This window comes from Wyeomyia smithii, chromosome 2 (genome assembly GCF_029784165.1).
Source record: "Wyeomyia smithii strain HCP4-BCI-WySm-NY-G18 chromosome 2, ASM2978416v1, whole genome shotgun sequence".
In the NCBI taxonomy this organism is placed as follows: domain Eukaryota; kingdom Metazoa; phylum Arthropoda; class Insecta; order Diptera; family Culicidae; genus Wyeomyia; species Wyeomyia smithii.
This window is the reverse complement of record NC_073695.1, coordinates 123,595,100-123,621,477: the sequence shown is the minus strand read 5'-3', so window position 1 is coordinate 123,621,477 and position 26,378 is coordinate 123,595,100. Positions and strand designations below refer to the sequence as shown.

The following is a 26,378-nucleotide window of genomic DNA, read 5'->3' as shown; positions in this document are numbered from 1 at the left end:
AAAAAAATGTTTTTTCAATTGATACAAGAAGTCACTCAAAAATGCGTGAAAACCTATTTCCCGTCACCTATCAGTATTGTTAAACCATTCTTATGCCCATTTAGGACAATTCCTATGCCCATCTTATGGGTCATTCACAAATTACGTAAGGGCTTAGGGGGAGAGGGGTGGTATCCAAATTTCTTACGAATGCTTACGAAGGGGGAGAGGGGGACTCAAGAGAATCTTACGTAAGATTGAAAAAATTAAAAAAACTGAAAAAAAGTTTACAAAACTAAAAAAAAAAATTAAAATAAGTAGAATTATTTATCCCTGCGATCTTAACAGTTGAACCTTGAAAAAGCAGTGAATTCGCTGTCGCTGGGTGATTGCGTGGTTTACTTCATTTCTACTTAGTTTTGAATTTTGTTTACTTTAACATAGTATTAACTTTAGTAACTGTATTAACTTGTTTTGTTTTATCCTCTACGAATATGCTATGTGTAAAAAAATGTTCTACCTTCGAAAATATTTTTTTCCCTAGAAAGACAATCTTACGTAAGATTCGGGGGGGGGGGGAGAGGGGTAATGCATAATCTTACTAAGCCTTATTATGGGGGGAGGGGGTCGAAAATTTCGAATAAAGTCCTTACATAATTAATGGATGACGCCTTAGGACGATTTTCAACAAGCAAAAATTATTTTTTTTAATTCATGCAAGTGTGTTGATGGTTACTCACAGATGCGCGAAAACCTATCTCCCATCACCTATCAGTATTTTTAAATTTTCCTTATGCCCATTAAGGGAAAATTTCAACAAGCAAAAAAAAAATTTTAATTGATGCAAGACTGTGAATTGTTACTGAAGGATGCGTGAAAACCTATTCCCCATCACCTATTAGTATTTTTAAAGCTCCTTTATGCCCATTTTGGACAATTTTCGCATTGGTTTCATTGGTTTCAAAGCTTACTGCAAACCTTTTTTGAAGCAATTTATAGCCCAAAAACAGTTGCTGTATCATTTATTTTCAATTCAATACATTTTAAGAAGTTACGTTATATCGAGGTTGCCTTATAACGAGGTATGACTGTATTACATGATCAATGATACCTACAAGTAATTTTCAAAATCGCCGCACAAAATCAAAAACAATGTACAGTGCGGACACGAAATCCGTACACTTAAGCACTCGAGAATATTGATTGATCAATACAAAATTATATATTCACAATAGCATTTTCAAGATAGCTGCTGGCAACGCTTTATTCTTTATTCCGTTAATATTTATAATCACAAAATCGAAAACTACTCTTAATTGTGTTTAAATGATGTAAATTGTTTCCATCTCTTGATTTAAATTCAGTACACTTTCCGTATAGCAATGTGATAGCTACAAATACCTGCAGCCGTGAATGGAAGAACACCTACCAAATGAGGCAGATTCATCGAAGCATGCATTGCTTCGATGAATCTGTCTCATAATGTACAAAATAAATTAACTGATGATGAAATTTTGCGCAGTAGAGTGTGATTTTTGAAAATATGGCCGTGAAATTTGGAGATGGAATATTGCCTACCAATTATCATTGCTCTCATGGTCTCAACTTGCAGTCTATTCAGTCCACATACTGTTTATAAAAGAGAATGTCCTTTTCAGTTGGCGCGGTTCTACCAGGAAAGCCAAAAGATGCTCAGTAACTTCAGCACGTTCCTGGCAGTTTAGAAACTAATCTTCTTTCGAAAACAAAATTATACTGTTCCATTGGAATTTGATTATTCTTTTATTATTGGAATTGGAAAAATAGTAGAAGGGTGGTAACCAAGACACGACCGCATAGTTGACGTAGGACCACAATAATTTTATAATTTTATTTAGAAGCTATGTTTGATTTGAGCTCGTTTTACTTTTGTAGTTTGCTTGATTTGTTTTAACCAATTTAAGCTCAACATCTTCCAAAAGGAAGGTGTTTTGGTTCCGGTGGTAATATCAAGTATCTAGGTCGTCAGCCCAAATTCATCAAGCGACACCTCAAACGACTTGGAACTAAAACTAGTTCATTGGTGGCCATTTCTACTGTTAAGGTCGTCTTTGACCATTTAAAAAGTCAAAAAAGTCATGAAAAAAACCGTTCATTATTGGCATGGTTCGATTTTTGCAACAGAAAAAATTCTGAGGTGTTGCCAAAATCGAACGGGGTCTGTATTTTGATTGTTTCTTTGCAGCACTCTATCTTAGAAGAAAAAATATTCTCTTTAACATTCACAATGGTCCAGAAACCAAATTTAGGAGAAAATTTGGGTCTAGAGCTCTATAGCAATGTTTTAGAAAAAAACTTTATTTTACAAAGTTACTTAAAATTGTTGGAGCTATAAAATTGTAAAACAAGGTTTTCTATCTACAAAAGTAAAAAAGTTAGATACTTGATTTTCCCCTAAATTTGGTTTCTGGACCATTGATGAATACCATTCATTCTAATACAGCGAATTTTCTTTAATGCGCGAAGAGGCAACCTTCTACAAAATATTTAATTGAGTACGATTTAGTAGAAATTAAACTTCCTTCTATATCTATTTGTCTTGTTGAAGTTGGCTCACTCACCGATCACAAAGCGGCAAAGATGTCACATACATTTTTTTCCTGTAATTACAAGCTCGTGGAAAAAATATCGATAACGAATTACAGTTTTAGTAGAAAATGTATATTCACAGAAAATTTGAAATTGACATAGAATTTTATGAACATGTTAACATTCAATTCAGGTCAATTTAAACATTTTATCAGTGTACAGGATCAATCAGAAAAAAATTTGATCAGTTTCAAGATACCAAAGAACAACGAAGATACCATATTTGAAAGATATATGTCCGTTATCTTCGAAAATAAACTGGGCTAGAGTGATGCACAACATCAGCCTCAGCAATTAATGTTTGCATAGCGTTGTTCAATTACAAGTAAGGTTATGGAAAGTAATATTTTCTTGCAAATGCTAATTCAAAAAAATTTCAATTGAAAAATACAAACACTAACGTCGGAACTCTAATATAAAGATGAAATGAATTTGGTTTTTCTCTAAACCGCCACCGCGAGATGCAACTAGTATTGTCATATTGGACTAAATTCATTTAGCTAGTAAAATATAATCATCAGTACAGCTCGTTTAACTACATATTCAAAGATCTGTACGGAGCATTTTGGTTTTCTATTGTCTTTTAAATACCTTATATTTAGTTATTTAAATAAATCGAAAAAAAGGCAGAGTGTAGAGTTCAAAAATAAACAACGCATTTTGTTGTCCCCGGCGGCGCAGCCTATTTTGCGACATCCGAAAAATCATATTGAATTCTGATATTTGCTGCTATACGAAACAAGAAGAAGACGATTCAAACGGCAATTCGATTGTGTTCCACGCCTCACTGCGAGTCAACAGCGGCAATGTAGTTTTCACTTGGCTTGACTGCACACAAATGAATATCGAGTTTTTCTGCACTGATAGACGACGAGTAACCAGCGCTCTGTTCATCTATTGCTCGGTGCAGTACTGTTGCCTGTGCCATCATATTCTCCTTCAAGACATCAGTTTTATTAACATTAACATATTTGTTAACAGCAGAACGTAAAACTGTCTGGTAGTGGAGGTGGTTACGAACTTTCCGAAAAAGCTTTACCTTCAAGACATCAATTTAGTCTAGGCTGATGGAAGCTAACATTAGTTGACCTATTGGGGCGGGGAGATTCTGTCAATTTTTTTTGCCACTGCTATACAGGATATCACTGCAGGCAGTTGGTGTCTATTCATGAAGTCTGTGCTAGGCGTGCTCGCATATGATTGGTACATTGTTGGTGAACATTCGACCTTGAAACTTTTATTCAATTTTCACTGTTTAACAATGAAGTGATAATGAAAATTGAAGAATCACAAAATTGTCCATCATTTAATCAATCCAACGACATATCGATTATTGTGGTCCATCATGTGGTTACATCAGTATAACCGTTTGAAATCTTTCATTCCGTCGTTACATCTTGGTTTTAGTTTTCGCGGAATGTATCTCGGTATAGTGCGGTTAGACGTAGTCCTACGTCAAAAAATCTTTAAAACTAATTTTTATTGAAAATTTATCCTACATTTCTTCATCCTGAACTTTGCTCCAAAAGTTTTGAATTAATGTCAGGTTTCGATAAAAAATAAATTTCAAGGGAAGTTCGACTCGTTTTTGTTTTAATATAAAATTTAATATTATTTCCCACCTTTTTAAACCTAATTCAACAAATTACTTGAATACGAATGCATTTAAAAAGTTAATCATTATATACTTTTCGATTTTTAACGTCTATCAAATTGTTAAGAATCATTAGAACACAAACATTTTGCAAAATGTTAGAATTGTTTTTTTTGCCTATAAAAAATGCTTTGAATAAAACCTGTGCAAATGCACACTTACTCTTGAGTCTGAAAAATTTGTTTACCCGTGGGAAATACTCAGTTTTGTAAATAAATTTATCGACATTCAACGAAAGGTCTTTTGGTATGGTTGATATTTACACCAACGGATGTTATAAATGCGACAATGTTATAATTACGTTGTTTTGTTTTCGAAGGGAAAGGTGTTTTCGTCTTTTTGTCATCATATTCATGTTACAAAGTAACTCATTAATTCAGTGATTTGTGTTATATTACTCTGCTTATTATTATGTATATATAGTTCAATTATTACAACAATAATGGTAATTACTATAATTTTGTTTCTTGTTTTACGTTCACATGTTAATTGTTATCATTGATTGGATAAGTCATGGACAAATTAGCAATTAGTGTACAATACGGATTTTAAATTCTGTCATCGAGTTCCGAATAAGAGAAACTTATTGTTTTAGTTGTATTTTTTGTACAAAATATAATAATAATTTATCTATTAGTTTTGCACATTGTATTTCCACAGACTGTAGATTGCGCGTTAAACCGATAGGTGTGAATGTTTAGTGAGCAACAATTACAATGTATTGTGCTGTTGGTTGATATAAGCAAATTAGTTTTCTGTTGCAATTTTGACGATACCTTTACAGACAGTAATTGTTTCAGTCTGTTCAAATTGATAGATTTTTTTTTTGACGAAAGACTGTGCGATTGAAATATATGTTTCAAGTTATTAGTTTCTTGGTTAGGGCCCGTGCTAACAAAAGAACATCACGTTGTTTAGATTCATTTGAATTGTTATAAAATTTAATACAGAGACCAACCGGACACTAGGGTAACAATCACATTAGAGACCGCTTGGATATTGACTGGTTATGTTCATGGTTAGCTAAAATTAGCAAGTTTATTTCGGAAAACATCTCCCCGCAATCGTAGGCACATGCAGATGTTTTGTGATTATTTTTCGTAAATTTTGTTTATTTAATTTATATCCTCCATTAAACATGAATAGGAAATATGGATTAGCATGGGTTTCTATTTTACTAACGCTATCTGACTTAAATACTGAAACAATTTTGTTTGGTAGATTATAAGTCCACGTACTTTGGGGAAATGTTTATTCTACAACTATCAACGTGTACGTTAAATTTGTATCTTTGGTGAATTAATCGATGTCGTCATATTTCACTTAGCTTTACTCTCGTAAAGTAGAATAAGATTCGAACGGCCGGAAGCATCATGGGATATTGAACTGGAAAAAATTGCATAAGAAATAAATGTATTGTGTGTTAGAATCATAACCAGAATTTTTCGGTTAATCACGTCAGTTTTTTACATGTTTCAAATATGACTGATGGCATCTTGTTTTGGACTAGTACTCGTTACAATACTAAATCGCACTTTGACTTGTTTGGCAATCTAAATAAGTTTTGTCTCTATTTGTGTCAAATTTTCTTTCCTCTATTTGCCAATTGACCGTATCGTTAGAACTAGAAATAAACTGCTACCAGGTATGCTTTGTTGCGAGAATACTGACATTTTTTTTTTATTTCAACGATCTCAAAATTGAGTTCCGGCAGATTTATTGGTTCATACCTGTATTCAATGTTTTCTTGTGACAAATACGAACCTCCGTCAGCTTGGTAAAAAATCTCATTTCCAACTTTCTAAGTAGTGATCGTGTTATGTTCGGGTATCGCCACAATTAGTTCATCGATGACTTTTTTCATTCTGTTATTATAGAACGTAATATGTCTCCGGTAGTATGTCAATACGGTTCGGTCTTCCAATATGTTTATTGTCTACTCTAGAACAACATTCCATTCGTATTGTGACAGTAAATAAGTGCTTTTTGTTCAACAAAACTATGATTCCTCGATTTCCTCAACGCTTTCTAGGATAAATATCTCTGGTTGACAGCTTCGGCTTTCAGTTCATATTTTAGTAATGAAATGAAACACTAAAACGTGCAGGAGAAGCATATATTCGTTATGCTCATAATGCAAATAATCATTCAATGTATTCGAAAAAAAAAATTGAACTGACCAATCTACATTGTATGCTGTACGATATGAACAATTCTTCCAATCTAAATTTGATTCCAATTTTTTTCAGTGTACCACGTACATACTAAGGGTTTGTTGAGATTTTTAGCGACAAAGATAGGTGTGGTTGGGGTATCCTACTTTAATAAATGTTCAATCGTATGTTCTCTTTTTTCGATTCGGTGTTCTGCTTCAAAGAGCTATGCTTTTGTCGTTTTAGCAGTTGCAGTTGGCGTTTGGTGGGCCCTGTGGTTGGTCCGATAATCGCTGTCCTTTCGGTCCACCCGCAACCAGAGCTGGATCTGAGTCTAAGCTCTCCGACATCTTGTCGCAGATTATATCTACGAGTCTTTCAAAAACATTCTGTTTGAGAAGAAAACGTAGTGTTATCAATGTTTAAAGTTGCCACCAAAAGTGTGATTTAAATTTATATACATGCCTTAACGTTAATGTTTTCCTTCGCAGATGTTTCGAAAAATTCCACTCCCAACTGGTCAGCCAGTTGCTTGCCACGTTCAAAGGATATTACTCGTTCATCTTCCATGTCACATTTGTTACCCACAAGAATCACCTGCGCGTTGTCCCAGGAGTAGGTTTTAATCTGTGTTACCCTAAGAAAATAGAAATGAATACATAATGATGAAATGCGTTTGTTTTCATTCTGCCTCCACGATTGAAATTTTATGATTTGTCAGAAAAATAATAAATGAGAAAAAAAGTTTCAATAGTAAATTTTATATGAAAAATGAAACGGAAAGTGGAAACGAAATTAAATAGAAAATATAATAAACATTGATACAACGCTATGTTGATAGGCAAAACAAAATTAGAAATTTTTCAGGAGTCCTATGAAAGATAGAACACCAAATTATTTTTTGTGAGATTTATAAACATTCAATATTCTTTCGACGCGACGCGGGACAAAACACAACACATATCGTTCTTACTACATAAAACCATTTTAAAAGTTTTACTTTTTAAACTCGACCGGTTTCGGGCGTAATATCGGTCTAGTTTAAAAGGTATAATTTTTAAAATGTTTTAATGTAGTAAGAACGATAAGTGTTGTGTTTTTTCCCTCGTCGCGTCGTATGAGTGATGTTAGTTCTTACGTTGCACGAAAATCGAAAATACCAAATATTGAAGTGATATTCAATATAGTTGAAAAAAATTAATTATTACAATTTTTGTGAATATTATCAAAAAATTTTTCAGATCCACACGACTAGATATTCCCAACATTGCAGCGAGTCTGCAGTAACTGAATAATTTTCATAAGTTCTAATTTCTCAGAATATATTATTTTGGTGCTATTGAATAGTATACGCAAAATTTTCCCTTATTACTTTGTAAGCAATAACGCAAAATGCTTCCTTTGGTAACAAATCAAAACACAATAATGTTTTTCTCCAGTCAAGTAACAACACATAATGTCATATATTTTGCACATGTTACAGAAGTACGACTATCTAATAATGGTCCTTACAACAATAGTTTGTTCGTTGTACCCATACGGAGTAGAGAAAAAATATGACAGAGCCTCCAAGGTCTTTCGACACGAGAGCCCTCCTAGTCCTGGGCCAGGCGTGAAAAAAGAGTGGCGACCTTTTTTTTGCTCGTCAGCTTCCAGCAAAGTGTTAAGTCATATCAAAATTTAAAAATTTCTTATCTCTATTTTTTAAGTAAAGAGGACCCCACGAGAGTATCTGCCCGGGGTCCCCCCCCACCTAAAACCGGCCCTGGTTAGAGATCCGGAAGTTTCGGAAGTGGCCAATGAAGCCTGTATTCAAAAATATGTCTTTTGAAAGATTCCTGATGAAAAATCCAGGAGATAGAGGTGTCACACATTTGGTGCAAAAAAGTAAATGCCCCCTACTAAAGGTTCCTCTGAGGACTTCCGGATGAAAAATAGCCATTTCTCGATGAGTTCTTTACCGATTCCGGATCTTGATGAACCATTCGCTTCAGAAATGATTTTGTCATCTATGCCAATGATGCAAATAAGCATTTTTATCAGGCAACCCAAAAATTAGCAGGTTTAACATGCCTACCGAAACTCAGTAATATTTCATACATCCGGTGACCTAGGCCAGATCTGAGGTCAGAAAATGAAACTTCAAAAGTTTTCCAGTTCAATGGTGTTCGAATTATTAAAATCGAATAACATTTAGCAAAGCTACAGCATTTAAAATTTCATCAAAATTTTGCCTATCCTACTTATTTTGAGGGATAGCTCCAAACGGCCGAAACACAAACGGCCGAATCTCAAACGGCCGAATTATATCAGTACTAACGAAAGGCCGAAATTTCGATCGGCCGAATCACGAAAGGCCGAATTTTATTTTAATTTGTCATTTTTTATGTTACAGCTATTTCATACTGCATACTTTTAAAGCAACATCAAAAAATGAATAAAACATTGAAAACTTGCCTTAAATGTGTAAAATAACTAGTTTTTTCATTGAACATTCTGTTTGCAAAAGATATCAATGCGGCTCTGCCGCATAATCGAGGGCAAGTAACCAAGGCGGCCCTAAGCCGCCGCGGTGTCCGATGGCCGAGTCGGCCGCTGACCCGCCGTCGGAAGCGGCGGCCTCTCGCATGCAAACGACTGCTCTACTGGATTGCCCGGATTACTGAAGCATAGGGGCAATCCCCTAGTTTACGTCCGAACGAGCGGTAGCGAGTAAGGACAGCGTGCGCCCCGAACAATCGAGTTGGCCGAAGGCCACGAGTGTGTTGCATTAAATTTTTAACAAAATCAATTTTCAATTTTTTTTCATTCTATGAAACAATTAGAGAACGGAAACAATGAACAAGGAAACAAAATAAATATTTTCGAAACCATCTTTTTTGTATAAATTCTCAGAATTTTTCGCATGGGTGGTAATACTTTATATTATTGTCCTCAAGCATTACGTATTTTATGGACGTTTTCTTACAACATTTCAGCTCTAGAGAAGTCATATTTAAAATAGAGAAAAAATTCCCTGCTATAAATAATCGATCCTAAAATGGTACATAATCGAGTCCATATATAATCGAGTCCATATATAATCGAGTCCATATATAATCGAGTCCATATATAATCGAGTCTATATATAATCGATTCTGACCTATAAATAAGTACAGTGACGTTTCGATTATACCAAGATCAATTTCTTATTTATTACATGTTATTTTTGTGTGTATGTGTTAATATAAGTTCATATGTGTGTGAATGTAAAGTTTTGAATGTTCGGTATAGTTGTGCTGTTGGCTACCAAAAATTTTTACTTAGAGTGAAAAAGAATTTCGAAGAATTTCGAGAAATCGTGTAAATCTATTTTAACAAATAAAAAATTCGAATTAAAGAGGCTGAGTTTCACCGCTAGGTGGATAATTTCGGGTTTCATTTGAATCAACATTAATTATCAATGATTTTTCGGCCTTTCGAATGATTCGGCCTTTTGTGGTTCGGCCCTTTTTTATATTTCGGCCGTTTGAAATTCGGCCGTTTGTGATTCGGCCGCTCGTGTTTCGGCCGTTTGTAGGTAAACCTTATTTTGACTATCCCCTGTATTTCCATTTCAAGTAAACACTGGGGAACGAAAGAGTGGTGTTTTTAATTAGATCTTTGTGGGACTGGTGAAATTCTTATAAGTGACTAGAGGTAACAGAAATAAACCTGATCGTGCCATCAATACAAATGCAGCGAGTGAAGTCTCGATAACACATGCATTGTGGTGTTTGGTTGTATGTTCTTCTGCAGAAACAAACGTGTAGCCGCCACATTTTTTGTTACTCTTTTGTTATTACTTTTTGTGTCTAATGAGCGGTTATAAGACACAAAAATTACACGCAAAATTTTATTACTTTAAAAGCATTAACGCAAAATGGCCGTTTAGGTAACAAATCTGTTACTTAAAAAGCAATAAAGTTCTTCTCCAGTCAAGTAAGAACACATACTGTCATATAATTTCACGTGTTACGGAAGCACGACTATCTTATAATGGTTGTTTCAACCGCATGCAAAATTTTCACTTTTCGAAAAATGCTCCCTTTCCATCTCCAGACACAACACACACCGTCGCATATGTTGCACATGTTTCTAATTTCTCCTATCTTCAATGAATCCGGTGTGCTCCCCGTTTGTGTTGGGTGTATTAAAAATAACAACATCTTCCCCTTTGTGTTGGGTGTAGGTTAACTTCTTCAAAAACTGTTGTACAACTTCTTGCAGCTATATAAGGTTCAAGGCACCGTCAGTAACTAGAGCTGACGACAATGATTGCTTGTCAGTTACACTGTTAGGCACCTGTTTTAGCTCTTATTTACTTTTTTGGCGTTAAAGGGCTTTGAATATGCCGATCAAAAACATTCACAACCAGAAGTTTCTGGGACCAGAAAAAAATCCCGAAAACCGAAATTTCATGCACCCCACTCCGTTGGGTTAATTTCTGGATTTTTAAAGGCCAAAATTCTATCGCTTTGCGCTACTCCATTTTAAGTCCGATTGAGCTGAAATTTTGCACAGGGTATTTTTTCGGGTAGATGAACATTTTGTATAGGGTTTCTCAAAATGACCATTTTCATTGGCACCCTAGTCCACTTCACTGAAAAAGATTACGTAGTTTTGAATCACCCCTTAAATCAACCAAATTTTGCGTAAAAATGATTGTTCTATTAAAATTAAAACAACATAGGTAATACAAACCGATTACAAATCAAAACAATCATCATCCTCTTCTTCATCATCACCATCTTCTTCTTCTTTTTCTTCATCTTATATAACTGTGATCAGATTTATTATCAGCTCTCCCTGAATCAACAACTGTTTTCTTCAATAGAAATATTACTTCGTCCGGAAGTTTTTTGCAATTACATTTCACTTTTTTAAAATAAGTGTTAACTATTGGATATAAGAAGATGATTTAATCTATCATGATTAGTATTTTCTAGATTATTTTTGCGAGTGAAATGCTCTCGGACATATCTAATATTATTAGGTATTTAATTACTCTTCTATTGAGCCTCTTCGGTCATCCTTCCTACAGATAGTATTGCGGTTTAATTGACATTGCTGACCTGAAATATCAATTTGGTCAAACCTGATTTTTTTCTTGCTGGTTTCATACTGTATTCTGAACCCAGATTTTCGCCAGCGCTCGAATCCCATCCGATATAAAATAAAAAATCATGCATTTAAAACAACATATCCAACCATGAAGTGTAATTCAAATAGTCTTCGTTTACGTTCAATGCTCGCATCTTTACAATGTTAATTATCTCCGATCTTGTAGCTACACAAGCATAACAGCGTTGAGCAGAAATTGAATTTGTTGAGGAATTGACGCATTTTCATCAATCATTGTAAGAAATCAAGAGAAATAATCACCACACGTATTTTTATAAATTTTTAATAATAAATTTTGCGATTTTTGGCCAAATTTATATTTTAACCTTTACGGATTACTGTCGATATCGAAAATTTTCATCAGTGGAGTATTATGCGTTTGATTGAATTAAATTCTAGATAAAATTAAAAAGAAAAAACTTATATAATAAAAAACCTGCTATCACATTTCTCACAAAACCGACAATTTGCGCAGTTTTGTGCTACAGCGGACAATATGTATTTGAAAGCTTATGATTTTACCTAAATTTTGGATGTAGTCACAACCGTGGCAAACTGCGACAACAAAACTTTTGAGCTGCTTCCCCACAAATAATCTCTTTTGTTTTAAATTTTTCAGTTTCAGGCCTACTATAACCAAATTTTACAATATCTAATAAAACGGTTTTATTTTGTACAGCATTTCGAACAACTTTTCCTTTGACGGCAAAGAAATCCAAGCTATCATTCAAGCTGCAGAGCATTTCAAAGTGAAGTACTTTTTTTTTCAAAAATATGTCAAAAAACGCAAGTATGCCAAGCTTTGGAAAATCATAAAAAAATCAGATTTCATGATATTGCGCCCAAATTTTGGATTTGAGCACCTGAATATTATAGCAAGACAGGAAAAATATTATAAAACAGCTGACGAAAAAAAAAATTTATTTTTGTGCTGAGGTGCAACAACTGGCTTTTTACTGTTCTAAATCACCCACCTCTATGATTCCTGTTTTACGTTTTTCGCAAGTCATGCCATTCACATGGAAAATACTTGAATGTTTTTAATGCTTTTTAACATTATACACAATCCCTTCTGCAGGCGATAGATTTACCGACCCTGGTTTACCGGAAAATCTGCGCTGACTTAATCAATAATATCCTGAAAATAGAACGTTTCTACCATCGACAATCATCGTCCAATCGTTAACTCATCTAGATTGTACCCTCCGCACAAAAAATGTGCCTTAACAGGTATGTTCCAAATTTAACCAGAACGGATTCAAAAGTGGAGTTAAGCTCACACTACACAGTTTACTTCCGACGTTGAACAACGGTATGTCGTTCTCATGCTTCACGCAAAGCCGTATTCACACCTTGCGTACGCTTATGCGTACCTTATGCCTACCTAGCGTATGTGTACGCTTTGCAAATCATTCTGAATATTCACTTGAAAATTTTAGATACGAGCAGGTGAAATCATAAATTAACCATAAATCAAAACAGCAAAAACACGTTGTTCAGCAACACTACCAAAATCAAAACAGTTCAGCAAATGGTTCACAAAGTGGATGCCAATCTATACCTAGTTGTCTCCCGCTAGGACTTGACCACTTCATACTTGTTTTTGAATTAAATTGTGTACTATACAAATTCATTAATTAGACATGATTTACCACTGATATTTTATGTGAATACTTCTAATTCAGAGTCTATGTTTATATAGAGCCGCGCAAAGAGAAAATCTATCGTTGCGGCAACACAGTATGTTATTTTTTGCCAGGAACTATACAGTACTGGTTTTCACCATGTATAAGTATCGTTTTCGAAATTCTTTACCAGGTATACAATTTTAAAAGATTATACCGGTGATGCTTTATTAAAGGTCACTGAACCAGTTTACAGGTTTATGCTGGATTACATATATGAAGTTAAAACTCGAAAAAACTCATATTCTATATCACGCTCAATTACAACACTTTTTATCCATTCCTAACAGTACCACTTTGTTTATTTAGATTGCTCGATTGCTACCCTTGTTTGGTTCCTTTGGTTTCAACTTTGCGCGACTCTATATTATAAACATGGACTCTGCTCTAATTATGTCTCGTGAAATATTCCCTTACCAATCTTGAACAGAGTTGAAGCTTTCCTCGTTTGTAATATCATACATTAAAATAAATCCCATAGCACCTCGATAGTAAGCTGTGGTGATTGTGCGATACCTTTCTTGTCCGGCTGTATCCTATATAGAAAGATGAATGTACAAGGAAAACAACGTTTACATAAATGAACAAATACTCGAGTTAGTTTAATCTTACCCAAATTTGCAATTTTACTCTTTTATCGTGGCGAAACACGGTTTTCACCTTGAAATCAATGCCAACCGTTGAAACGAATGCAGATGTAAACGAGTCATCGGCATATCGAAAAAGAAAGCTAGTTTTTCCCACACTGGAGTTACCTATGATGAGCAACTTAAACATGTAGTCAAAGTTTTGATCCGATGCATCCTTCTGCCATTTAGTATCTGCAGTCATCTGAAATTGAGAAGTGTGAAACGATAAGAATTATAAATATAACAATAATAAAACATACGTTGGATATGGTAGAAAGAATTGAACGAAACTGGTTTTAATGTAGTGAATATTGCAGTCTGTGTGTAGCGTGAAATTAGTTTTTCCACCTTTAATTGAAGGTACACTAGTAACGAAAGGTACGAAGGTACTTGGAACAATGGGGGTAACATGTGTGACGAACCACTCAGCCTGTAGGTGAGTTGTCGTTATCAACGTGTTTTCATTTACTGCTCGAACCTACCAACTGGTCCCGAGGTACGATGCTGATCTAACAGATCAGTCGTCATAAGTTCGAATACCGACTTGGTAGAGATTGTTAGTGTTAGTAGGATCGTGGCGCTAGTAACTCATTGATTGTCTTGTATACTAATAGCTGGTTTCGAAGCCCATGTCCGATAAACTGAAAGGTCATGTTCCGACAACGGAATGTTAGTACCTGAGGTTAGCTTTGATTTTGTCGCATAAAACTTAAATGCTATTGCAAGAAACATTATAGACCCACGTCAACCCAACTATATCTGCTGTTTGATTTATTTTGAACCCGTGCAATGCGTAACTTTATTCACAGTTCCTAAGATAAAACCTTAATTAAATAGTGCTTGCGTAGCAATAAGGGCTGGCTTGCATGTGGCAATAAGTTGAGATATTAGAAGTTCCGTAGGTAGGGTAAGTACAAATATCTTAAAATAACAATATACATTCACTCTCGAATTTCCCATATATTTTCGTGAAGACAGACAGGGAACACCCCCTCTTGTGGTGAAAAAGGTAACTAAACTCATGGAACAGTGGAACAGTAAGGCAATTTAGGCGGACATGAGCTTTTCGTTGCGATTTTGGTTTGCGATTTAAAGCCATAGTTTTTGTAAAAAGTTGTTTTTTATACATAGTCCTCTATTTATGTGCAAATGAAAATTAGGATGGTCCTAAAATCTACTATATATAAATGGAATTCCGTAACGTTTGATCTTATTGATATTATTCACTCAGTCTCTGAGGTGTACAGTAATCATCATCATTTTGAATCGTTCTGAATCAAAAATAATTAGCGGTGACATGTATGTTTTTTAACATGAAAATGTTCGCTGATGTTCAGGAAAGACATTCGAGAAAAAATAATAGGTATCTAATTACTACAACTTGAGATATTATTCACAAAACTACGTAAAACATGCAAAATTATGACTTTCTGTGTTAAATTTGCCTCTAAATCGAAATTCTAAGCGATGACATATGATTCTTTTTTCACTAAAATGTTTGTTAATGTTCAGGAAAGACATTTGATAATTAGTATCTGATCACTAAAACTTGAGATATTATTCACAAAACTACGTAAAACATGCAAAATTATGACTTTTTATACTTAATTCGTCTCCAAATCAAAATTCAAAGCGATGACATGTGATTCTTTTTTCATTAAAATGTTCGTTAATGTTTAAGAAAGACATTTGAGAAAAAATAATAGGCACCTAATTACTAAAACTTGAGATATTATTCACGAAGCTGCGTAAAACATGCAAAATTATGACTTTCTGTGCTAAATTTGCCTCTAAATCAAAATTTACAGCGATGACATATGATTCTTTTTTATTAAAATGTTGGTTAATGTTCAGGAAAGACATTTGAGAAAAAATAACAGGTTTCTGATTACTAAAACTCGAGATATTATTCACAAAACTATGTGAAACATGTAAAATCATGACTTTTATGCTGAATTTGCCTCTAAATTAAAACTCGAAGCAGTGATCTGTGATTTTTACTATAATAAAATGTTCGTTGGGTTTAGGAAAGATATTTGAGGGAAAAATAATAGGTATCTGATTATTCGAAATTTGAATATTTTCCACAAAACCACATGGAAAATGCAAAACCATAACTTTTTAGGCACAATTTGTCTCTAAAATTCTGATTTAAAGCGACGACACGTGATTTTTTCAATAAAATGTTCGTTGATATTCAGGAATGACATTCGAGAAGAAATAATAGTTATCTGATAACTGAAAATAAAGATATTAGTCACAAAACTAAGTGAAACATGCAATATTATGAATATTTTGGCTTATGTCCGCCAACATTGCCTTACTGTACCACTGTGCATTGTTGTTGAATTTCTGCAAAAACATCATATCAAGAAGACTGGGAACTCTGCCTGAGATTGAGCGACAGTTTCGGCAGTGCAGTCTGTTGAGTAAAAGTGGAACTGACGCATGCTAGTGTGTGTGCTGGCGATGCGAGCGCAAGCCGAATCCACAGACTGGATCACCACATACGCACACTCTTAGCAAATTTCTTTATTCCACCAGCTCACCTCGTTTCGACCTGGAAGCGCACTAACTGCTGTCAAAACCCTTCTTTATTCGCTCGATTTTGACCCAGTTTTGACCTGGCTTGCTGCCCGAAGCGCACTCTAAAAATTTTCAGCTTCAACCCACTACCGCACGTGCTTAGGTCGTAAACAATTATCTGGCATCTCTTTCTTACTTGCGTCGTAAATCGCGATGCCGTTTTATTATTGCTCGGCAGTTTTGCCCGGACGCAGTGGAATAAAGAAATTCGCTATCTGTTTTCGCAGCGATGAAATTACCAGCACTTTCATAGCAACCTTCCACCTTTAATAGATGGAGTGCGCTGTTTGATTTGACGCTTGTCGTTTATATGGGATAGATCCAGAGATGCCAGTCTTCTTGATATGATGTTTTTGATTTCTGTGAGCGTGTGACCGACATTCTCACACACGAAACTGAATTCACTCAATTTTAGATTTATTTGACTCAATTTCATACTTTCACAGAAAAAACCTCAAATCATGTGAAAAAAATTACTTGTTGCAGATTTCGTGCGTATATTGTTTGTATGTAAAACTATCGCCATTCCGGGAGTTAAATATTGATAATATAATAGATGTAGCTAATCGAGGCACGAAGAAGAAATATCCAAATAATCAGGCCACGACGTGTAAATGGTAAACTAATCCCAAGTTGCTGTATACGTGATTCCCTGTGTAACTTCACTAATTCAGATCCATCACGGGAAGCTACTATGAAATGTGCGGCCGTCAAGCTCAAGCTCAATAATCAGGCCACGAAGTGTACAAATAAATGAATGTTTCAATTACCTTGTGGAAAATATAAAAGGAGAAACCGCACAATGCTTGTCAATAGTCGTATATAGTTGTTGTGCAACTTTTAGCTTAGATAACACTTGAATGTTCTATCAATTTAACAATTCAAGTATGGATACATATAATGCTGTAATTGGTTTAAAAGCTTTAATTAGTGATAACAACTGTTATGCAAAAACTATTATTTAATGTTTAGCTTTTCTCCCAGAAGTTGCCATCTTACAATTCAAAATGGTGTCTGCGGTTAATTTTTAGCTCCATGCATCATTCTGGTTAAAGAAACACTCATATTGGGTGGTATTTGGTCACTTTAGGCTATTTTCCAGAAACCGGAAGTCACCACCCTGGATTTTAAAATGGCATTTGGAGACAATTTCTGGCCCCTGAGCGTCATTCTGGTTTAAGAAACACCCATAATAGGTGTTTTTAGTCATTTTCGGCTGTTTTCCAGACACAGGGATCTTAGAATTCAAAATGGTGTCTGTGGTCGATTCTAGCTCCTGTGTATCATTCTGGTATCGAAGCATCTCATATTGGATGGAAATCGTCCGGTTGAAGAAACACCGATATTGGGTGGTATTTGATCATTTTCGGCAGTTTCCCATCCACTGGAAGTCGTCATCTTACAATTCATAATGTTGTCTAAGGTCGATTTGTAGATTCAGTGCATCATAACAATCCCGGAAATAACCATTTTGAAAGCGAAAATGTTCCGGTTTTTATTCTGTATGGCTTCGTAATCTTACAATTCATAATGTTGTCTGAGGTCGATTTGTAGCTTCAGTGCATCATAACAATCCCGGAAATACCCATAATGAGTGTTTTTTGGTCTTTTGCCACTGTTGTTTAGAAACCGGAGGTCGCTATATTGGATTTCAAAATGGCATTTGGAAACAATTTCTGGCCTCTGAGCATCATTCTGGTTAAAGAAACACCCATATTCGGTTGTTTTTGGATCATTTTCGGCAGTTTTCCAGTCACCAAAAGTCGCCATTTTACAACTCAAAATGTTGTCTGAGGTCGATTTGTGGTTTCAGTGCATCATCACGATTTCGGAAATACCAATATTGGGTGGTATTTGGTCATATCTTGCTGTTTTTCAGAAACCGGAAGTCGCCATCTTAGATTTTAAAATGGTTTTCAGAGACAATTTCTGACCTCTGAGCGTCATTCTGGTTAAAGAAACATCCATATTAGGTGGTATTTGGTCATTTTCGTCTCTTTTCCAGTCATTGGAAGTCGCCATCTTACAATTCAAAATGTTGTCTGAGATCGATTTGTGGCTTCAGTGCGTGATAACAATCGCGGAAATACCCATATTTGGTCATTTGCCGCTGTTTTTCAGAAACCGGAAGCCGCCATCTTGGATTTCAAAATGGCATTTGGAGACAATTTCTGGCCTCTGAGCGTCATTCTGGTTAAAAAACACCCATATTTTGTGGTATTTGGTCATTTTCGGCAGTTTTCCAGTCACCGGAAGTCGCCATTCTACAACTCAAAATGTTGTCGGAGGTCGACAAACGTACAACGTATTGCCTCATACATAGGCGAACTTTATTATTATAAAATATTCGGCCGAGTATACTTCACAATAATATGTGCATTTTTTTTTCAGTGTACCCATTAGGGTAATATTATTGTCAGAAGTTACTCTTTTTCGCATGTCGTGTAGAACAAAATCAGAAGTGGCGCACCTAGCGGTCGAAAAGGTGACTAACGCTTCTGTCATTTTCAACTTGTCTTCATAATTTCACGTAAGGCGTCATCCATTAATTATGTAAGGACTTCATTCGAAATTTTCGACCCCCCCTCCCCCCATAATAAGGCTTAGGATTTTGCATTACCCCTCTCCCCCTCACGAACCTTACGTACGATTGTCTTTTTAGGGAAAAAATATTTTCGAAGGTGGAACATTTTTCACACATAGCATATTTGTAGAGGATAAAACAAACAAGTTAATACAGTTAATACTATGGTAAAGTAAACAAAATTCAAAATTAAATAGAAATGAAGTAAAGCACGCAATCACCCAGCGACGGCGAATTCACTGCTTTCCCAAGGTTCAACTGTTAAGATCGCAGCGATAAATAATTCAACTAATTATATTTATTTTTGATTTTGTAAACTTTTATTTCAGTTTTTTTTTAAATTTTCAATCTTACGTAAGTTCTCTTGAATCCCCCTCTCCCCCTTCGTAAGCATTCGTAAGAAATTTGGATACTCCCCCTCTCCCTCTAAACCCTTACGTAATTTGTGGATGACCCCTAAGTGAACTATATTGGTATTTAAGATATTTGTTAAGTACCAACCTGGGTGGGTTTGTAGCTTGAAAAAGTATTTTTTTTTAAATCTCGTTTGGGCAACCTGAAAACAATTTTTTAGAAAGTCGAAGTGTTCTACAAAAATGCTATGAATAACATTATCTTTCAATTTAGGGCTGAGCACCTTGACTTTTTCAACATCGATTTATTTTGGGACACCCTAGTGTACATTGTCTTAGTTCAAATGTTATGGGTAGAAATTCAATGAAAATGAATAATCTTATATAATTTGTATACGAGGATGATTCAACCTGCAAATGAAGGATTCTTGATGATGACTAATTTTGCTATAAAATAACCTCTTAACTTTTTAGTTATTGTTCTTAGTTGCAATTGTTCTTTTATTTTCCCAATATAATTTTACAACTATACTTTATATGTTACTGTTCTGTGTTGTAGCAGTATATATTACTGTTCCGTATTGTAGCAGTTAGCTTTCGTCAACTATCGATGCCCTTCCCTCCGGAAGCTGGCAGCAACGGTACAAAAACTTTTAGAATGACAATAACGAAAGCGCATTTTAAAGATTATCTGTGCTTGGGGCTCGCGGTATTCTGGCAATAGTCATTTGAATAACTTTGAAAGATCAAATAATCAGTCGCACGTATCCAACACGCGGCACAGCTTTAGAGATGCTGCGTCACAGAAGTAGGCATGATGTCCAAAAAAAATCGTATAAAAAGCAAGTTACTGGAGAGTGTCTTAGGTCAGAAACTTAAAATCATTCTGGTTTGGCGCATCGCTTGACTAATCACTGTATCTTATTTGTGAGTCTAGTGAAAGTGACTTAGAGAAGAATTTGTGGAAGTAAGAAATGAATAAACCGAACCTCTATCTGCGGTCTAACGGTTTACAGCGGCGTGACGCTGAGGAAATTATGAATAAATACGGTCAGCAGCTACAGTGGAAGGGCGACGCCAAAGAATCGCTTCTCGATATCGGTTGTGGCAGTGGAGATGTTCTGATTGACTTTGTAATACCTGCAATGCCAAGAGCTGATGCACAAATTCTTGGAACCGATGTATCGGAACACATGGTTCGATTTGCGAGAAAAGCTCACTCTAGTAGAAAAAATGTATTTTTCGATACCTTGGACATAGGCGCGGAAATAAATTATTTTTTGGATAAATGGGGTCAGTTTGATCATATAACTTCATTCTACTGCTTGCATTGGGTGAGATATCAAAAGTGAGTTTAGTTCTAAAGATGCATACGTTTGTTGTTCAAAAACTAACAAAGGAGCCTAATAGTTGAACAGAAAATTAATAATCAAAAATTTCTTCTGGCGTTTTTACATTTTTACAAAATTTTCAATTTTACTCGAGATAGAAGTTAAGTTCCTGTTTTGCAACTACTATAGTATTTTTTTTTAATTTTATAATGTTTGTTATAAACCATTATTATTTTGTTTTCATTTGCAGTTTGGCGTTTTCCAACATTTTCTCCTTGTTGAAAACTGGTGGAGACTGCTTGCTGGCGTTCCTGGCGCGAAATCCGATATTTGACATTTACGGTCAACTTTCGCGTTCCTCTAAATGGACTAAATATCTGACAGATGTGGATAAATATATTTCCCCTTACCAGTACTGTGAAAACCCTGCAGCTGAAATTGGAGAAATTCTTTCATCCGTTGGATTTTCTGAGTATAAAATTCAGATAACGGATAAAATCTACGTGTACGAAGGAATTGAAAGTTTAAAAAGTAAGTTTCGACTTCTGCATTACATATTTTTTGGTGCCATTCCAAGTTGCAAGAACATTTTCATGTTTATTTCACAGAAGCTGTCCAAGCTGTTAACCCGTTTAGTGAACGAATGACACGAAATTTACAAGAAGATTTTTTAAACGACTACATTGGAGTTGTTCAAGGGATGTCTTTGAGCCAGGATTACTGTGAAAATGGAAATGATTACAAGTTCATTACACCGTATAAATTGGTGGTGGTATACGCTGTCAAGTGAAATACAAGCTGTGTTTTGAATTATACTGTTTTGAATTGGGGAATATGTATCCAAATAAAATTTAAACTGTTAAAATATTTATTTTTGCCTAAAAGCTTGCTTTAGACTGTTTTTTTTTGTTTAAAAATCCATTCACTTGAATTGTCTGTATTGTATACTCCGATTATTTGTATGTGAACTACAAAACAGCTAAATGGATAGCTGTGACACTTTGTGTGCTCTTAAAACTTTACAAAAGCAAAATTGAACAATTTTTCCTATGATGTTTTTGTGCATTTCTAATAACAAATACCAGCGGAACACCGTGCCAAAAGGCCTCCCTTATAATTCCATACCAATTTGTTATGCAATGTGCCAAGCAGGAGGCACGAGCAATAGACTTTCGGCAATTTTAGGATTGTTTGGGGTCCTGAATGCAACCAAAATATTCAGTGTATAGTGCAGTGTATAGTCGGGCGTTTAATGAAAAATTAAGGACCTTTTTGATTCTGTACGTATAAAAAAAAAAAAAAACAAAAAAAACGCTAAAATACCAACAAAACAATTAAACAAAGGCCTGGTGCAAGGAAATGTGAATGTCCATAAACAGTCAAAAATGTATGCGGCTGACGAAAAGTTAGAGATTAATACGAATTCATTTGAAAAAGTCTCGCATATTTTTTAGCACTGGTCAATGTAAAAAAAATGTTCAACATTTCGAAAAATTATCATTTTAACAGCACTCGGAAAAATGCTCTTTTGGGAACGATAGATAAAGATATCAAAAAAAGTTTCTAATTGTTTCTAGGAAACGAACTGGACCAGGAGGTTGAAAGTCTCCTGGAAAAAAATATTGTTGCAATGGTTGTTTTCGAAATCATGTAGGAACTCGTGAGTAAAAAAAACCGGTAGGAAAAGCGATGATTGCATTATAAATCGCGTTTATTAAAAAGTCACTCAAACATATCCTCGTAAAAAAAGTGTAATATTAGATCTGCATGTATTATTTAATATTTCTTTTGAGCCATCTTTTATTTTATTTCGAAGAACTTCACACAATAGATATTTCATCTTTTGTTGTACGTAATCTATGAATGACCTGATATATTAATGCAGAAGGTCAACTTTTTTATTCAAATAAATTTAATTTTTGAACGGATCCATAATTTTATGGTTTAAAACATCTACCCATTTTACTAAATTTCTCCTAAATCATACCTGCAGGTGAAACGTAAACGCATCAAATATGTTATAAAATAATGCAAACTTAACCTGGTTTCAATTCAAGTTGTTTTCAACGCTAAGATCATTCAGCGTCAAATAAAGGTATGAGTAAGAAGAGAAAACGAAATATTAGGTTTATATGAAGTAATAAACTGAACGTATTTTATTTAGGAAGTTACAACGCTAAAATACTCTTGTTTTCATTTAGTTTAAAATTAACGTATTTGAAAATATACCTTAAAACCCCTCAGGCATTGAACGAAGCGCACATTCATAATAATATAACCGAACCAAACTTGTTTGGGAATGCATTGAAACTCTACGGGAACTTTCCCGACAGAATTCAGTTTTTCTGTTTTGGGTGCCCGGACACTGCGGAGCCGAGGGTAATGAACACGCTGACTACCTAGCAAGACAGGGATCAGCTCAGCGGTTTGTTGGTCCCGAGCCGTTTCTGGGTACGTCCATTTCCGCTATCAAAAGCAAACTATTAACTTGGGAAAGGCTAGAAATAGTATCCCAATGGCAACAGGCACAGGGTTGTAGACAAGGCAAACAGTTTATCTATCCGAACCCTGGAACCGCCAGAAAGCTACTTAGTCTAAATCGTAGTGATTTACGGATAATCACGGGACTCCTCACCGGACACTGTCCCGCTTTTTATCATTTAAAGAAAATCGGCGTAGTGTTGAACGACACCTGCCGATTCTGCAAATCTGAACCATAGAGTTCAGAGCATTTGCTTTGCTCTTGCGAAGCTCTTGCTTCCTCTAGGTACAACTTCTTAGGAAGTTACCTTTTAACTCCATACCAAGCATGGAGCTCCAATCCCAAGCAGGTCATTAGTTTAATCAACAATGTTGTACCTAATTGGGGTACAGGTTTACAACAAAACAGTTCTACTCCATCAATGAGTACGAACAATCCGTAACCTGTGCACAGCAATCGGGGCCCGCCACAAAAGACAATCAGCAAGAATGTCGCAGTGGCATTTCAGTACCCAGTGCCCTTCAGGCATACAGAGAAAAAAAAATATAACCAAAAAAAACTCTTTTATGATGCACTTCCGGTCATCTAGAATAATTTAAAATTCAAAATGTTTTGAAAAGCGCTAAATTTCTGTTGGTTTTACCTTAAGTGTGAAATATTTTTTTTATCGTTTCTTAAACACTAGAAATTTGATTGTGACGTTTTGGGAAGGGTCAAACCTTAATCCAAGAGTAATATTCACATTAGTGGAAAGTGGCTTACAAAAATTGTTTTTTTGGTGTAGCATCGCGGAAAATGTGTCATTAGTACAATTGTCGTGGGAAACCCGATTCTGGGAGGAACACATACAATCCAAGAAACGTAATATTTTTTCTTCAGAAAGAAGCAGGGAAATAAATTCAAAAAAACTGTAGTATTTTCTGAATGAACTACTAATTATAATGAGATTCAATAACATTCCATATTCGCAAGTTACCACTGTCAAATTATAAAAGCGAAAAATACAATTAACCCAACTTTAGTTATTTTGAAATTCCCACAAAAACTCTGCATCCTTTTTGAAAAGAAATTAAAGCAAAACAACTATGCGGCTCTGGTACAAGCAAACATTATGCAACAACTTTTTCACGAAAACAATTAGAGTGACATATAGTCAAATACCCAATTCGTATTATTTTCGCCATATGTTTGAAAAACATAGAGTGAGATTTGTGAAATATCCTGTAGCATTCGAATCTCGCCAGGGTTGATATCCTCCCACTTAGCATTACCTGCAATGTCCCACTATCGAACTTATTACAAGCTGGGCCTTGTTTATTCTACGTCACATAATTTGATAGATGTGTATATCAACATCGCTTTATCGATTTTTGTGTAATCTTTGTACTATTGTCTCAAAATGAGTCTATTTTATCAACGTTTAGTTTATCCAAGTTTCCAGATAATTTTAATATAATGTATTTAAGCTTTTTGGTTAGACAACCAAACCAAACAGTAATATTCAGTATTTATGATATGAGGTTGTATGGAGAAACAAAATGGCTAGATGGTTAGACGCTTTTAGGAAAGTAGATAACTCTATTTGAGTTGTACTTACATTGCTAGAATTGTCTATTTCTTGTGGATAATTACACTAACACAAAACTTTGAGTTAATTTTCAGCTTCCGATTGATTTTTCACAAAGCACTCTGCTTTCTGTGATGAACACTATGAATTGTGAAATTGCTACGCAGAGTTTGCTCTATTTAGCATAGGTAAAATTTATTATTTTGCTAGTCACTGCATATGTTCCGAAGTACACACAAGTAATTGTTCAGACAATCAGCATTTGTCACATCTGCACAACACAAAAATCACAATCAATTTTTTGAAGGCAAATCCTCCTGTAAATGGACACAAGATGCGACGTGAAGTTGATACTTTTATTGAAGAGGCTGTAAGAAAATGTAAAACCTATATTCATTCATTCATTCATTCATATTTGCATGTACGTAGGAGAGAGTGACGGATCTGGGGAATAAGCTAGGAGAGTTACAATTTTCGAAACGTAAGAAGAACAAGTTGTGTAACATGGAAAAAATGAAGACTAACGTCTGTCAAACGTTGCGTTAAACTTGCGTCTACTCATGCGATATGGTACAATCCTGTTGCAAACTTACTTGAGATACTTTCACGATAATTTGTGCCTTAAAATGCCTTTGAGAATAAACTAGATTCAGTGATGATTAAATTTTTTATTTTTCCAGGGGATGTTACATGTCTTACGAGTGAGACTTATTTATTGATTGTGTACATAATTGTATGTTTCGAATTATTTGCGCTCATGCGCACTGTTAGAAGTTCGAAATACATACAATATCCTGATAAGAGAGTCGTTGGTGAAAATGTGCGTATCAAAGACGCAAACCAACAAGGAGCATGGAAAACCAGTTTGCAGTTCGAATGTTCAAAACTATAGCCGCAATAGTTGTACCTACCTACAACAATACAGTTGAGTCGTCGGCCTAGTGTAGTTGGTTCGTTAAACCAAACTGGTAGCACTAAAGTTCAAATCGATATAAATACTCTGACATAGAAACCGACGGTTGTGGGGTGGCGTGATCTTCGTACAATCAACCGCACGCATAAGCCCCTCCCGCCCCCATCGTAGCATTTTGTCACAAGTTTGAGACCTTCCTCAAGACAATAACTTGCATTTTTTTAGTTTGAGCTCTGGGATAAAACCTGTGTTTACCAGTGTAATATTGGAGCTTGATATATGTTCAATACAAGCTTTCTATAATGTGCAATTTGACCCACGACTTCGATATGACTCATTTTTACGCTAATGATACCGCAGGTTTATTCACTATAAAATCATTGTATCTATAAAGAAATCCAAGACACACGATCTACAAAGATCGCAATTTAATACCTTGGACAATAAGTCTAAGTGGCATCCCTCCGTGGATTACATCTGGAAAAAATGGGTATGTTGTTGTTTTAGAATAAAAAATCTAACCAAATTCGACTCTAAACGCATCTGTCTTAGCACTATGGAAACCCTTATCCTCTCGACACAGTTGCGTTGATGCTGCCTACGTTCGTCAGTCATTCTGGTCTTGTGGCGGGCCCGACAATTCGATACGGTCCAGCATTTCATTTCCGAACCGTAACGTTCATAAATCCATT

At 35.2% G+C, this 26,378-nt stretch overlaps 2 protein-coding genes across 2 annotated transcripts; one reads left to right on the top strand and one right to left on the bottom strand.

Annotated features, from left to right (window-relative positions):
• Nucleotides 1-4,636: 4,636 nt before the first annotated feature.
• Nucleotides 4,637-25,507, bottom strand: LOC129725802 (ras-related protein Rab-3). The gene is made up of 6 exons (XM_055682028.1): nucleotides 25,367-25,507; nucleotides 24,804-25,141; nucleotides 13,854-14,072; nucleotides 13,659-13,777; nucleotides 6,880-7,051; nucleotides 4,637-6,803 (listed from the first exon to the last, which is right to left on the bottom strand). The coding sequence occupies exons 3-6, from the start codon at nucleotides 14,070-14,072 to the stop codon at nucleotides 6,657-6,659; spliced, it is 657 nt and encodes a 218-aa protein (XP_055538003.1). The 5' UTR covers nucleotides 24,804-25,141; nucleotides 25,367-25,507; the 3' UTR covers nucleotides 4,637-6,656.
• On the top strand, nucleotides 20,271-21,613 carry LOC129725801 (juvenile hormone acid O-methyltransferase). Its single transcript, XM_055682027.1, has 3 exons — nucleotides 20,271-20,741; nucleotides 20,975-21,255; nucleotides 21,333-21,613. Exons 1-3 carry the CDS (start codon nucleotides 20,368-20,370, stop codon nucleotides 21,512-21,514), a joined length of 837 nt encoding a protein of 278 aa, XP_055538002.1. The 5' UTR covers nucleotides 20,271-20,367; the 3' UTR covers nucleotides 21,515-21,613.
• Nucleotides 25,508-26,378: the final 871 nt, after the last annotated feature.